Genomic DNA, 14,990 nt, shown 5'->3' with positions numbered 1-14,990 from the left:
GGTCATGATAAGAGGTCATCTTGTCTTTTGGTTTTTACGTTGTGTGCCTCTCACCTCCCTTGCAGAGAGCAGTGGCAGGGCTTGATCTGTTTGCCATCCATAGTGGTACAGGGCTGCTTGATAAATATTCACTCACTGCATGCATGAATCAGTAGCAACAGCAGCATTACCAGCCTCCATGTGTTCAGTGCAGTACACAGAAGGTGCTCAATAAATGCTTGTTGAGTGAATAACTTTATAATACAGTCCCAATAATAATGACCATTGATCTTTTCAACAGTCTATCAACATCTTAGTGTCACATAATAGGAGTTTATAAATACTTTACTGGAACGACTAAGAGTACATTAGGAATAATAATAAAAGCGGTTACATATGTTCTGCTCCGAGTTCTACCCAGAGTTCCTCGGTGAAAGAATGTACTAGTCAGTAAATATCTAAGGGAAGAAAAATTAATTAGTAAATAGTTATTGTATGAATGAATGACTGAATGCATGAACGATTTGCACAAATGCATTTTTTTTCTCCCCTCTCCACGGAGCTGGACAGATATTATCGAGTACCCAGTGTGGGGCACTGGGGACACAGACAAAAACAGGACAAAATCTCTCCTCCATTGGGCCAGGTGTGCCTGTGGGAGAGACTGAAGAGAAACAAGATGAAATGTTTGAATGGGTGGACGGATGGAGAAGGATGAATGGGTGGGGAGATGCATGGGTCGGGGGTGGGGGGAGTGAGCGGGTGGCTAGGTGGACGGAGGGATGGTTGGTTGGTCTGGAGACTCCTCCCATCAGCTCTCCAGGGTGCAGACGGAAAGTGAGGCGGGGCAGCTGTCCCCTCCGAGGCCCCGCCCTGCAGCCGTCTCCGCGTCGGCCAACAGCGCCGCTCACCTGGAGGCCTCCCCTTTAAGACGCTCTCACCTGGGCGCTCACCTGCGCGGGGCCGCTTCCGCAGGAAGGAGGAAGCGGCGCCGCCGTCGCCTCCCGGCGCTCCCTCCCCGCCTCCCGGGTCCGCCGGTTGCCACCATGTCCGCCTCGGCTGTCTTCATCCTCGACGTCAAGGGCAAGGTGGGCCGGGCGCGGGGGATGGGGGTGGGAAAGGACAGGTGAGGCTGCGCTCCCCTGGTCCCAGGGGCGGCCCCTCCTCGCGGGCAGGGAGGCTCCAGAAAGCTCTGGGAGCGTGGGAACACCCCTCCCCCAATCGCTGGAAGTCCCGGGTGGAATCCCACCTCCACTGTTTCCCAGCCGCGTGCCGCGGGCCGGGGGCTTTGCCTCCCTGGGCCTCAGGCTCCCTGTCCGCAAAAATGGGAATAACAGAGGTCCCCACCCAATAAGAATGAATACAGCTGGATGAGAGTAAACTACTTAGCACAAGAACCCAGCTGCAAACAGGAGATGTTCAGTTCGTTGAAATTCTTTCTATCACCGTCTCAATCATCCACACGATTCATATTTGGGGGAAGACAGGGGCAGGAGACCCTCATTCCCGTTTGGGGCTGCCTTGTCCCTTTTCCGAAGCCCCCTCTCATTCACCGTGGCATTTCATATCCATAAAAACTGTGGTGGTGAAAGTAAGGTGTTTGAGGACGAGCTCTGCCCCCTGGGGGTTCTCAACCTTGGACTACACCAGCTCAGGAAGTAGGGACTGTTGGTATCAAGTGCTTACTGACTGCCGAGCAGCACCTATAAGGGTATTTCTCTCTTTCTTTCTAGAATCTTTCTCTTTTCTTTGCCTCCTTCCTTCCTTTCTACCCACCCTTCCCTTCCCTTCTGTTGTCCCCACCTCACCAGTTTGGTGCCTGTGAAGCCTTGGGCAGGAGCTGGAATGCTGGAACCCATGTGTCTTGGTTCCATTCCCGGTTTCCCCACCTGTTAAGAGATATGGTTCACACCTTGGGGGGCTCCATCCTTCAGATGAAGACACATGAAGATGGTGATGCTGCCTGCCCCACAGACTGCAGTGAGATGCAAATCAGTCAGCAAACGTCCGGTCTGTAGGAGGAGACGGCTGGTCCGAACTGAGGACTCTGGACACGTTTGCTGTTGTTATCTTGCTCCCATTTTACAGAGGAGGAAACTGAGGCACAGAGCAGCAGAGTCTTGCCCCTGCCTGGCAGCCAGGAAGTAGAGTCAGAACCAGGCACTCTCTCTGATGCCCCTGGATGAAGGGGCCCAGATCCCCGTGGTGACCGCGACTTCTCTGCTCACCCTTAGCCCCTGATCAGCCGCAACTACAAGGGCGATGTGGCCATGAGTGAGATCGAGCACTTCATGCCTCTGCTCATGCAGCGGGAGGAAGAGGGTGCCCTGGCCCCACTGCTGAGCCATGGCCGGGTCCACTTCCTGTGGATCAAACACAGCAATCTCTACTGTATCCGGCCCTTAGTGGGATTCCTGGAGGCCTGGGATGGTGGTGGCTCAGGCCCAGAGGGAGTGGACGGAGGACAGAAGTTGCACAGCACATCAGCGGTTCGGGTTGGGGAGGGATGGACAGGTAAGATTTTAGGATCCGTGCTCCATTTGAGACGTCCAAAATGGCACCTTTTCCTTAACTTTGCTGCCCACAGTGGTGGCCACCACACTGAAGAACGCCAACGCCTCCCTCGTGTACTCCTTCCTCTACAAGACGGTGGAGGTAGGTTCTGCCTTCCCATTGGCCAGCGGTCTGTCCGTCCACTCGATTTGCCCTTCTCTTTCCGGATCCATTTCTCCTAGGAAGCTTTCCCTGACCTCTGTCAAAGCCCCATCTCTGTGTTCTCATTAGCTGCAAGGGCATCGCCTCTCTCCCTGTAGGGCAAGGACCAAGGAGGTTTCTAAGACAGTGCACTGCTCAGATCTGAGCCAGAAAAAACTGGGTTCCAATTCCAGGTGCCCACCCCACCACCCTTCTTGCTCCCTGGCCATGTGAACTTGAGCAAGTCATTTCTCTCGCTGTCTCTAAACTGGGAGTTGCAACAAGTCCTACCTTGGGGTTGTTGGACATATTAGTCAAATTCATATTTATGGGTGTCTAAAACAGTGCCTAGTATACAGTAAGTGCTCAATAACAGTTTGGTATTGTTAGCATTAGTACTGCTTATAGAGTCATATAATAATTGGGGGTGGGAAAGGACATTCTCAATGACTGAGAAAGCGTCCAGGAAATACTTTTCAACAAACAAGGAATGTGTATTGATCTGTCCCCTGCTAGGCAAAGAGGGGACACAGCTGTGCATAAGAGAGGCACAGTCCCTGCCTGTCCCAAGGAGTCAAAGGGCACGAAGGAGGTGCAACAGGACATTATGAGAACTGGAGACTGGGGTGCTAGTCTCACCTTGACACTCAAGGTGGGGGCGGGGGGGATGGTCGTGCCTTCACTGAAGAGATGACATTTGAGCTCAGTCCCAAATGACAAGAAGCCCACTGTGAGAAGAATGTCCCAGGCAGAGGGGAGAACATATGCAAAGACTGCCAGGTGAGATCAGAAAGAAGGCCAGGGGGGCTGGGACAAAATGAGGGATGGAGGGTTTTTTGAATGTCAGATGACTGATAACTTCCTACTCTGGTTATACCAACCACTTCCCAGAGGCTCTGAACTTGGGGGTCCCAAACCCCTAAAGCTCGTGGAGTCCCCGAATTCTTAATGTCCCAGTGCTCGTATACAGTAGGCACTTAATAGTTGCCTGTTGGGTTGCTGGCTGGATGAATGAGGCCCCAGCCATACCTCTGCTCGTGTCTGTTTCCCTGCACCCCCAGGTGTTCTCTGAGTACTTCAAGGAGCTGGAGGAGGAGAGCATCCGTGACAACTTTGTCATCGTCTATGAGCTGCTGGATGAACTCATGGACTTTGGCTTCCCACAGACCACGGACAGCAAGATCCTACAGGAGTGAGTGGGCCATGGGGACAGCCACGGGGGGGACCCCCTTATGGAAGGAAGTCCGGGAGGGTCTGGGAAGCATCCCTGGGTCCAGCTAGTCATCACCCCGGCCTCCTGACAGGTACATCACGCAGCAGGGCAACAAGCTGGAGACCGGCAAATCTCGGGTGCCACCCACTGTCACCAATGCTGTGTCCTGGCGCTCCGAGGGCATCAAGTACAAGAAGAATGAGGTCTTCATTGATGTCATTGAGTCTGTCAACCTGCTGGTGAGCCCCCTCTTCTCCCCCACTCCTTCCGCGGCCTGGAGGCAGCAGAGGAGCCCCTGTGCTTGTTGACCCCCATTCGTGCATCCTCAGGTCAATGCTAACGGCAGCGTCCTGCTGAGCGAGATCGTGGGCACCATCAAGCTCAAGGTGTTTCTGTCGGGAATGCCAGAGCTGCGGCTTGGCCTCAACGACCGAGTGCTCTTTGAGCTCACTGGCCGTAAGCTTCTGGAGGAGGGGAAACGGGAGGGAGAGGACCCCATCCTATCTGGGGACCCAGAGAAATGCAGCCAGTTCTCAAATAAGCACTCGAGTGCCCTCTGCTGGTCATGGCCAGTGCTGCGCTGCTGGCTCATTGGCGCAAACAGTGCTTCATTATTGGGTGTCTGGCTCAAGTACAAGGCTGAAAAAGACAAATCACTGTCCTTGTGGAGCTGACATTCCAGTGGGAGTAGGAGGTCGGAATAGTATCCTATTTAAAAACCTGACAGATTCCATGGGTTCAGATTCTAGCCCTGCCCCCCCCTGCTTCTGGCCAGCTGGGTTACCCTGAGCAAGTTACTCACCCTCTCTGGGCCTCAGTTTCCTTACCTGTAAAATGGCAGGTAATGGCAAGTGGTAGGGAAGGAAACAGGGGTAGCGATCTGGGGTAGGGTCTCTGGGCCAGGCCTCCAGGGTCACCTGCCCGCCCGCTTGGCTCTGAGTTTCAGGGAGCAAGAACAAGTCCGTGGAGCTGGAGGACGTGAAATTCCACCAGTGCGTGCGGCTCTCTCGCTTTGACAATGACCGCACCATCTCCTTCATCCCACCTGATGGCGACTTTGAGCTCATGTCCTACCGCCTCAGCACCCAGGTGAAGCAGGGAAAAGCCCCATTATAGGGGTGAGAAATGGCCCTAGAACCTCCAAGAACTCCCTTTTCTGCTGTCTGCAGGTCAAGCCATTGATCTGGATTGAGTCCGTCATTGAGAAGTTCTCCCACAGCCGCGTGGAGATCATGGTCAAGGTAAGCTCAGGGGAACAATTCTTCAAAGTGCATGGTCTGCCCCCCCGAACCCCGAAATCACCAGCCTAACCCCATCTCTCCCATCTCCTGGCTCCTCGCTTCCCTCCAGCCACGCTGGTCTCCTGGCTGATTCTCAAACATGTCAGGCACAGTTCCCTGTAGGGGCTTTGTATTGGCTCTTCCTTCTGCCTGGGCTGCTGTTCCAGCAGCCATGCCCACAGCTTCGGCCCCCACCCTCTCCCACCCACTCTGGTCTCTGCTCTGCTGCCTGTCACATCTACTTCTTCCTGGTGTGGATTTCTTTTCCCCAGGGTCAGACATGTAGTAGGTTCTCAGTAATGTGTAAATGATGGACAGAGTATTTGCTATACATATTATGATTTTATTTATTTATTTATTTTTAAGATTTTATTTATTTATTTGACAGACAGAGATCACAGGTAGGCAGAGAGGCAGGCAGAGAGAGGAAGGGAAGCAGGCTCCCTGCTGAGCAGAGAGCTCATGCAGGGCTCCATCCCAGGACCCTGAGATCATGACCCGAGCTGAAGGCAGAGGCCTCAACCCACTGAGCCACCCAGGCGCTCCCATATTATGATTTTAATGGAGCCTCTACTTTGTGAGGGGTCTAAGGGACAAGAGGGAAGAGATAAAAATAGGGTATCCTCAAGAAGTTTGCAAGCCAGATGGGCAGACAGACAAACCATCAGCAAATCCTGGGCAAAATAGGTCTCTAATCGGCCCCACTTAATACTCCCTCCACTGCATCTGCCCTGGTCTCCCAGCTCTTGTCTTGGCCCCCCGCTGTCTGTTCCCTTAGAGGGCACCTGTGAGTGCTTCAGTCTGACTGTATCTCTCTTCTTCCTACAACCTTTCATGGTTCCCACTTCACTGAGAGTAAAAGCCAAAGTCCTGGCATCCCACAAGGTCCTATGACAGTCTGCCCTGTCACCTCCCCAGCTTTACCTCCCTCCACTGTCTCCCTCCCTCTCTCCATTCCAGCTATATCAGCTTTCTCTTTTTTTTTTTTTTAAAGATTTTATTTATTTATTTGACAGAGAGGCAGGCAGAGAGAGAAGGAAGGGAAGCAGGGCCCCTGCTGAGCAGAGAGCCCGATGCGGGACTCGATCCCAGGACCCTGAGATCATGACCTGAGCCGAAGGCAGCGGCTTAACCCTCTGAGCCACCCAGGCGCCCTATCAGCTTTCTCTTTATTCACACCAAGCAAGGTCATACCTCAGGGCCTTTGTACTGGCTGTTCCCTTTGGATCGTACTCCTTCTCTGCCCCAGATATCCATATGGCTCCTTCCCTCATCTCCTTCAATTTTTTTTTTGCTAAATGCCACCTCCTTAAAGGCCTTTCCTGATTTCCCTATTTAAAATTGCAATCCCCGGGGCGCCTGGGTGGCTCAGTGGGTTAAGCTGCTGCCTTCGGCTCAGGTCATGATCTCAGGGTCCTGGGATCAAGTCCCGCATCGGGCTCTCTGCTCAGCACGGAGCCTGCTTCCTTCTCTCTCTCTGCCTGCCTCTCTGCTTACTTGTGATTTCTCTCTGTCAAATAAATAAATAAAATCTTTTATTTGTCAGAGACAGAGGGAGAGAGAGCGAGTGAGCACAGGCAGACAGAGAGGCAGGCAGAGGCAGAGGGAGAAGCAGGCTCTCTGCCGAGCAAGGAGCCTGATGTGGGACTCGATCCCAGGACACTGGGATTATGACCTGAGCTGAAGGCAGCTGCTTAACCAACTGAGCCACCCAGGCGTCCCAAATAAATAAAATCTTTAAAAATAAATAAATAAAATAAATAAAATTGCAACCCCCATGGGGCACCTGGGTGCTTTAGTAGGTTAAGTGTCTGCCTTTGGCTCAGGTTATGATCCCAGTGTCCTGAGCTGAAGGCAGAGGCCTAACCCACTGAGCCACCCAGGCGCCCCGGCACCCACATTTTTTTAAAGATTTAGAAAATTTTTATTTTTATTTTAAGACTGACTTTTAAGTGGTCTCCATGCCCATTCTGGGACTCAAACTCACAATCCGAAGATCAAGAGTTGCATGTTCCACCAACTAAGCGAGCCACACGCCCTACTGCCCACATTTTTAACCATAAATATTTTGTTCTGCAGGTTTCTGATCCTATCAGTGGACCCACTAGCTTTGTTTGCATAAGCTTGATTTGAACACGAGTCCCAGAAGCTGTAGTTTCGTGCCTCCCTTTCTATAGCTGTTGAGTATCCCACCCTGGGGATTTTTTCTGTTCCTTCTCTTGTGTGGTTTTTTTTTCCAGTTCTTGGCCACTCTAGTTCTTGTTGCCGTGAACAGCTCCCAGGGTCCCAAACAAGAGCTTCTGCACAGTTTAGAGTCAGCCCTCTTTTACAAATGGGGAAGCTGAGGTTCAGAGGGGTGCCAATGTCCCCTACCTAGGAAAGAGGGGGCGGTAACCTACCTTGAACTTGGGTCTGCCTGGCTTAAGAGTCTCTGTTTTTCTTTTTATTTATTTATTTATTTATTTTTAAGATTTTATTTATTTATTTGAGAGACAGACAGTGAGAGAGAGCATGAGCAAGGAGAAGGTCAGAGGGAGAAGCAGACTCCCCGTGGAGCTGGGAGCCCGATGCGGGACTCGATCCCGGGACTCCGGGATCATGACCTGAGCCGAAGGCAGTCGTCCAACCAACTGAGCCACCCAGGCGTCCCAAGAGTCTCTGTTTTTCAATTTCACTTTGTTCCCTGGTCTCAGGGTGTCAGGGAAGCTGCAGTGTGAATGAATGGTCACCTGGGAGGGTCTTGACACCCCTCATAAAGGGGAAGGGGCCATCAGTGCTGATGCTTCCCGAAAAGAATATGCCCTCTGGTTTACTTCGAGGTCCTCTGCCCCTGATGCCACCTCCCAAACATCCCTCCCCAAATTGATCAATAGTGGTAGTAATCATAATGCTAGCTACTGTACACAGAACACTTAAAATCCCTGTGTTAAAAGTCTGTCCCGTGTCACGTGTCAGATACGGGTGACATAACTTATTCAATGACTTGTGAGACATGCGATCGTTGCCAGCCCGAGCCCGATGCAAGTACCTGCTCTATCAGGTACCAGCTAATTCACTCGGACAGAGTGCCTCATTCTCCTCATCTGTAAAATGGACCTCAGGGATGGATCCTACTTTAGGGAATTAGAGAGAGGACCAAGTGGTTGGCTTGGGGCCCAGCATGTGCTAGGGGCTCATTAAATGCCAGCTCTCAAGTGAAAAATCCTCTGTGATGGGCATCATTTGCATTTTGGACCAGGCAAAAGAGTTGGACACTTTACAAAAAGAAGGCACTAACAACAGAGCCTCTGGAGTCTTCTGTGGGTGTGACCCCCCCCAGCTTGCCACGTGTTGGCCGTGCATCTCCAAGCAAATGCCTTAGCTTCCCCCATCTCCATTTTCTCATCTGTAAAACGGGCAAGCTGATTGTTCCCACTTCAGGACTGCAGAGGCTCTCCCTGAGGTCGTGCGGGGAAAGGGCTTGAATATTTGCGGGATGCAGGAGTGAATTCTTCACACCCCACACCCTCTCCTCTGACAGGCCAAGGGGCAGTTTAAGAAGCAGTCGGTGGCCAATGGCGTGGAGATATCCGTGCCCGTGCCCAGTGATGCCGACTCCCCGAAGTTCAAGACCAGTGTAGGCAGTGCCAAGTACGTGCCGGAAAAGAATGTCGTTATTTGGAGTATTAAGTCTTTCCCGGTGAGTACTGGGATGGGTGTGGGATCTGAGGGACCTGCCCTTGCAGCTTGCAAGCAAGCCAGAGAACAAATAGCGACCCTTGTGTGTATGCACATGGTTATCCTTTAAGGATCGTAAAGCTGGAAACCAGGCCAGCGTGGTGGTTAAACTCCCCGCCTCCCAGGTCTTGAGGAAACCAGTCCTGGGTTCAAGTTCTCCCTTGCCTTCTCAGCTAGACAGTCTTAGGAAACCTACTTCCCTTCACGGAGGCTCTGTTGGCCTATCTGTGAAATAGACAGGATCCTGTTACCCTCATCCTTGGGCTGCTGGAGGGTTTGGTCTGTCCCTGTGAATGGGATGGGGGTGGGAGGATCCATTAGGGCCTGGAAAGTGGGCAGGGGGTCATCAGAAGCCCTCTGACCAGGCTTTATAGTTAGAAGCTTTAGCCGTACCTTGGCCAGAAAGCTTCACGTTCTGGTCTGAAATGGACAAAGAGCAGAGCCTACCCTGGGGGCCGCCGGGAGGATGGTCTGGGCAGAGGGAGGCTTCTTGGTGTGTCTGATGCCCCCATGTGCCCTCAGGGGGGCAAGGAGTACCTGATGCGTGCCCACTTTGGCCTCCCCAGCGTGGAGAAGGAGGAGGTAGAGGGTCGGCCCCCTATTGGGGTCAAGTTTGAGATCCCCTATTTCACCGTCTCTGGGATCCAGGTGAGTGTGAGCAGGTATCGCCTCAGTGGGTTCCCCATTCTCCTATGCCTTGGCTCAGGTCACATCTGTTCCCTGACCTGCACCATCTCGTCCCCCCAAAACCACCCTGCATCTATTCCTTTACACTGTGCCATCTCTTTCCCAGTGTCCTGGACTGCCTCCCTGCTCCCCTCCCGCCGCTGCCTGTGCCACACCTTTGCTCTAGCCCATGTCACCACTCATAGACCATGTCACCACATTCTCCCCTAGCTGTGTTACATTTAATTCCCTCACCACAGCCAGGCTCCCTGCACAGCCTGGGCCTTGTTTCATCCCCTTTCAGGTTCGGTACATGAAGATCATTGAGAAAAGCGGTTACCAGGCCCTGCCATGGGTTCGCTACATCACCCAAAGTGGCGGTAAGGCAGCTCGGCTCCCTAGGATGCTGGGACAAGGAGATCCAATGGGTGGTCTCAGGGCTTTGGCCATACTTGGGTCAGAGGGTCACCACAATTTAACAGACCTGGCCTCATCTTGCCCATCTTTAAAATGGGGGCAGTTGCCAGTTCTAGAGTACTGATAGGGTTTGGACACACAGCACCCCCATCTGTACCTGGAGACAAGCTTGTTGCTATGGTTACCTTCCCTGGGTTGAACCCTCTTCTTAGCCTTGTTGCGTACCCATGGGTTGATCATGAGCACTGGGGTGGGGAATAAAGGCAGGAGGGGTGCTTTCCCTCTGTTCCCTTTCCCCAGTTTGGAGATGGTCCCTGTTTATTGTTTCCCTGCAGATTATCAACTTCGGACCAGCTAGGAGAGAGAAGAGGTGCGGACTTGGACATGGGGCCCTCCCTCTCCCCAGGCTGGGACTGTAGACTTGAGAGGGAGGAAGATGGGGGGTGTGTACAAGGGAAGGCCCCAGACTTAGCAGTTTCTTGCTCCCAGCACCCAGCACCTGGCTTCCTCCCTGCCTTTCCCTCCACCCATAGGCTGGGAGGAACAGTCTCCCTACCTCCTTTTGCCTCCTGGCTCCTCCCTCCTCCAATTTTATATGAAGAAATAGAGGAGGGTCTTGAATACCCCCTCATGAGTGCCTTCTTGGAGTGACCTGCCTTAGGGGTGTCGGGACCCCTCCTTCACAGCTGCTGAGCCCGGAGGCCATGCTGGCCCACCCAGAGTTTTAGGATGGTATTAAAAAACAAAATGAATCTAGCTGCTGCGTATATTCTTGGCTGGGGACTGGGAATGCCAGGAACACCCGCTGAAGGGCTGGGATGGGAGTGGGCAACGCAGATCCCTTCCTCAGGCCCAGGGGCGGCGCGTCTGGGGACAGTGCAGTTTCCCCCCAGCTCCTTGGGCCCGGGCTCCAGCCTTGTTCCGCCAGCATCAATTTCCCTTGTAGCAGCCAGAGGGCGCCTCTTCTAAGCCAGATTGTGGCGTTCATAACCCTCCCAGGGTTCCCTCGTGAAAAATAAAACGTAAGTGCTCAGTGCGGTCCACAATCCTTATCTGCGCTCCCCGTCCTTCTGGTTAACCTGTCTTCACCCCCTCCCACTCTCCGCCTCTAGGCCTCAAGCTTCCCGTGCATGGCAGGTGTGCTCCCACCTCTGCCATTGCAACAGTAATGCCCTTCTCCTGCCATGTACCTCCCCCGCCCCCAGATATTCACAGGGCTCCTTCCCTCACCTTCAGATCGCAAACGTCACCTCCTCGGGGAGGCCCTCCCTGACCTGTTTCAACGGCCTTCCTTTCCCAAGAGACTATCACTTATCTGTTTTATCACCTCCATTGCGTTTACCACCCTGCAAAGATCACATTACTGTCTCCTCCCGACCTAAATGGGGGGGGGGGGGGGTCCTGCAGCGGGGACCAACTGGCCGGCTCGCTCTCCAGTTGGTGCGCCTAGTGCACAGAGAGTGCTCAGTAAAAGTCTGAATGCAGACGTCTGTAAGCGCCGCCTGCGACCTCGACTCTCGCCTTCCAGGCTCGTCCACGTGACGGCTGCAGCTGGCAGCGTGAAATTTTGTCTCTGCCATGGCATTCATTTGCTGTGCCAGGTTTGGTCCAATCTGAGCCCGACCGTGATTCCTTCTCACCCACTCCATTTCTCCGTTTTATTTTCTTGACGGTGCCTAACGCTACCTAAAATTATGTAGTTGCCCGAACGTGCGCTCCCCAGCGCGGGACCGGTTCCAGCACACAGTAGGCGAATGAGTGAAATAAAGCTCTCTGCACAGACTAAGGGCTAATAAGTGCTTATCGCGTGACTGAATGGTGAAACTCCAGACTGGACTGCCCGCGCTACCCTGCCCCTGACCTTTCCCCCGCGGGTCAGTTAAACCGGCTCCCTTTCCCGCCCGCCTGGCGAGTTTGAAAAACCGAAAACCCCGCCTTTGCCGGCGGCCCACCGGTCGCCGCGGCTCGGCCAATCAGGAGCGGTACCGCCCATGCCGGAGCGTAAAACTCCCCCGGCGACGAGCGACCATTGGCTGCGCTGGCTGCGTGGGCGGGGCGCCGGCGGGTCGCGCGCCGGGCAAAGCGGCTGGGCTACAGTGTAGCGAGTTCGTAAGAAAACAAATCCGCAGCGTTCGGGGCGGGGCCTCCGGCGTGCCGGCACCGCCCCCTGACGGCCAGCTTGGCAGCGGCTTCGACACCGCCTCAGAACAGACGTCGCGGAGGAGGGAGGGTGAGTTGGGGGGAGACCCGGCCCCCAAGGGGCGGGCGCCCGGCCGGGCGGTGCGGACGGCGGAGGGTTGGGCCGGGCTCTCAGCCCCCGGCGACCCGCTGGCCGAGCGGGGAGGAGCCCGCCGGGAGGGCGGGGGTCGCGCCGGAGAGCCGACGGGCGAGCTGAGCTGGGAGCCTCGCGCGGGCCAGGTGCGCCTCGGAGCGGATCTTCGGGCGGGTTTCCGTGGCTTTCCCCGCATTGACGGCGCCGGGGTGGGGCGGGGGCTTTGCAGGCTGCCAGTGTCGACATGCTGCTGGAGGAGGTCCGCGCCGGCGACCGGCTAACCGGGGCGGCGGCCCGGGGCGACGTGCAGGAGGTGCGCCGCCTTCTGCACCGCGAGCTCGTGCATCCCGACGCCCTGAACCGCTTCGGCAAGACGGCGCTGCAGGTGAGGCCCGGCCAGCTCGGAGTGAGGGCGGGGCTGGGACCCCAGACCCTTTCCCTTACGTTTCCTGGTCGCGGTGGTGGTGGACTGGGGGGTCCCGTCCTTTTTTCCTGGGCCGATGTTGCTCCCTTTTCCGTGGGTGGGTGGTGGATGGATGGGGTTAGGTTGGGGGAGGGGAGGACTTTCCATCTTCTCTGGAGGATTTCTTATTCTCTGGATGCGGGGGATTCAGTTTCCCTGGGGAGATTATTATTCCGTGATATGAGTTCAGCTTCTTTGGATCCTGGTTTCATAGGGGTGGCTCTAGTTTCTTGGACCTTCCAATTACAGGAAAGGAGGATTCGTGTTTCCAGGGGGTCCCCATTTAATGGAAGGTTCTCTGAGAGGAATCCAGTTATTGGGGAGATCTCCATTCCTGGGTTTGTTGGTTTCCCGGATTTCTGGTATATTAAGGAAAGTCCTAATGGGGGCACAGTTACACATTGCTTGAGCGTCCTTATTCTCGGGGGGGGGCATTTTACAGGGGAACCCCATTTCTTAAGGGGCCCAAGTACCCTCTGAAGCATCCTCACTATATGGGAGGAGCTGTTAATTAGAGAAGGGGTTTCAAATTCCCTGGGCACTTCCTTTCCCTTCAGTCCTCTGTCAAGTACTTAGGGGGCAGTTTTCATTTTATGAGGCTGATATCCTGGGGTGGGGGCCATATTTCTTAACGATCTCCTTTATGGGATGGGGCCTGTCTCTGCTTTTTTGGGGAGGGTTTTAAGTTCCTTGAAAGTTTCCACCGAGGCTACTCCCTAGAGGATTATCTTGTCCTTAGGGGATGACCAGTTTCTTGGGGAGGGGTCCCTCTTCCCAGGAGATGTATTTCTCTGGGGGTATCCAACAGCTGTCTGAGAGCTTGTGTTATCTGGGGTTTCCTGATTTTTTGGAAGATCTCTAGTGTTCCCTATGTTTGAGTGACCCCTCTCTTCAGTGACCCCCTTTTCCTGGAACCTCTCCCTTGAGACCCCTTATCCTTGGCTCCCACACAGGTCATGATGTTCGGCAGCCCCACCATTGCTTTGGAGCTCCTCAAGCAAGGTGCCAGCCCCAATGTTCAGGACGCCACCGGCACTACTCCAGCCCATGACGCTGCGCGCACTGGATTCCTGGACACCCTGAAGGTCTTGGTAGAGCATGGTGCTGATGTCAACGCGCCTGATGGCACTGGGGCGCTCCCCATACACCTGGCGGTGCGAGAGGGCCACACGGCTGTGGTCAGCTTCCTGGCTATGGAGTCTGATCTCCATCACAGGGACGCCAGGGGCCTCACACCCCTGGAGCTGGCGCAGGGGCTAGGGGCCCAGGATCTCATGGACATCCTGCAGGGGCACACGGTGGTGCTGCTGTGACCCAGGGCCACCCACTCCTGCAACAGGACCCAGCGGGGTTCTGCATCAAGAGAGGAGGAAAGAAACACTTTCTCCCCTCATTTCTGCCCACTGTCAAAAGGGGAGGGGCACCCGTTTGTGGCTTGTTGGTGTTGATTTGCGGGGTGTGTGTGTTTGAGGGACATTTCTCATTTGTTTTTCTCACCCCTTTTGACGTGCTGGGCAGAGAAGGGCTCTTGCCGACAACAGCCATCTAAACGGTTCCGTTTTCTCTGTGCCTCAGATTGCTGGGGCTGCAGACGCCCAAGAACAGAGCGTTTAAAGCCCCAGCCCCAGAGTGAGGTCATCGCTTCCAGGGTTCCTGGAACCTGGCGACCTTGGCTGGCTTGTACCCAGAGAGAGACCTCAAAGTGTGCACACTGCTTTCAGGCATGGGTGGGAGGGGGGAGAGTTTCGAATCAAAGGGTAGTATGAGTTCGTTCATATTTTGTTGGAAGCTTGTTTTCCAGTCTCTTGTACAGCGTTTAAAAAAAGAGATTCTATTTATTAAGCTTTGTGGAAAAAAATTGTGTGATAACTTAATGTTTTTACCCATTAAATTAAGACTTGTGCATGATCAGAGCTGGTGGCTTCTGATTTTTGAAGCGATGGAGAGCCGCGCGTCCAGCATGTTTGTAGGGGGTCGAAAGAGGGGTCGCAGGTCGTGGATGCTTTGGGGGAGGGGTGAGAGTGGTAATTCCCAGGGTGCGAGAGGTGAGTGAGCTGGGTGGGGCAGCGGTTTACGCTGTCGGAACGGAAGGGAGGCAGGAAACCGCGAGTGGAGAAAGGGCCCCCAGATGTCAGCTGGGTGCCGGGAGCCCCGGGCGGGCGGGGGTGGGGGGGGGGTGGGCGGTGGCTGGAGTCTGACTCGAAGAGGCGTGACCCACGGGCGGGGATTGTGGTCGCACCGCGTAAGGGATCCCGGAAAGCTTGCGGACAGGATTAGGCGTGGCCCGCG

The 14,990-nt window shown here is 54.4% G+C and overlaps 2 protein-coding genes across 3 annotated transcripts; both read left to right on the top strand.

Moving 5' to 3' along the window:
- Positions 1–867: 867 nt before the first annotated feature.
- On the top strand, positions 868–10,722 carry AP1M2 (adaptor related protein complex 1 subunit mu 2). 2 transcript variants are annotated; one of them, XM_059389007.1, is made up of 12 exons: positions 868–1,067; positions 2,214–2,370; positions 2,567–2,634; positions 3,735–3,865; positions 3,978–4,125; positions 4,216–4,342; positions 4,827–4,975; positions 5,056–5,127; positions 8,687–8,845; positions 9,406–9,531; positions 9,854–9,929; positions 10,302–10,722. In XM_059389007.1, the coding sequence occupies exons 1-12, from the start codon at positions 1,026–1,028 to the stop codon at positions 10,322–10,324; spliced, it is 1,278 nt and encodes a 425-aa protein (XP_059244990.1). In that variant the 5' UTR covers positions 868–1,025; the 3' UTR covers positions 10,325–10,722. The 2 variants fall into 2 exon arrangements, with proteins under 2 accessions (XP_059244990.1, XP_059244992.1); XM_059389009.1 differs by having other exon boundaries at positions 870–1,067; positions 4,833–4,975.
- Positions 10,723–12,103: 1,381 nt separating this feature from the next.
- On the top strand, positions 12,104–14,614 carry CDKN2D (cyclin dependent kinase inhibitor 2D). Its single transcript, XM_059387711.1, has 3 exons — positions 12,104–12,196; positions 12,468–12,623; positions 13,655–14,614. The coding sequence occupies exons 2-3, from the start codon at positions 12,483–12,485 to the stop codon at positions 14,012–14,014; spliced, it is 501 nt and encodes a 166-aa protein (XP_059243694.1). The 5' UTR covers positions 12,104–12,196; positions 12,468–12,482; the 3' UTR covers positions 14,015–14,614.
- Positions 14,615–14,990: the final 376 nt, after the last annotated feature.

Source organism: Mustela nigripes, chromosome 2 (genome assembly GCF_022355385.1).
Source record: "Mustela nigripes isolate SB6536 chromosome 2, MUSNIG.SB6536, whole genome shotgun sequence".
NCBI classification, from domain to species: domain Eukaryota; kingdom Metazoa; phylum Chordata; class Mammalia; order Carnivora; family Mustelidae; genus Mustela; species Mustela nigripes.
This window is presented reverse-complemented; position numbering and strand designations above follow the sequence as displayed.

Bases quoted from the DNA above. Each gene is read 5' to 3' on its own strand.
- AP1M2 (XM_059389007.1), top strand. From the start codon at position 1,026: ATGTCCGCCTCGGCTGTCTTCATCCTCGACGTCAAGGGCAAG. The intron at 5,128-8,686 runs GTAAGCTCAGGG...CTCCTCTGACAG, and splicing joins GCGTGGAGATCATGGTCAAG to GCCAAGGGGCAGTTTAAGAA. The intron at 9,930-10,301 runs GTAAGGCAGCTC...GTTTCCCTGCAG, and splicing joins CTACATCACCCAAAGTGGCG to ATTATCAACTTCGGACCAGC.
- CDKN2D (XM_059387711.1), top strand. From the start codon at position 12,483: ATGCTGCTGGAGGAGGTCCGCGCCGGCGACCGGCTAACCGGGGCGGCG. The intron at 12,624-13,654 runs GTGAGGCCCGGC...GCTCCCACACAG, and splicing joins TCGGCAAGACGGCGCTGCAG to GTCATGATGTTCGGCAGCCC.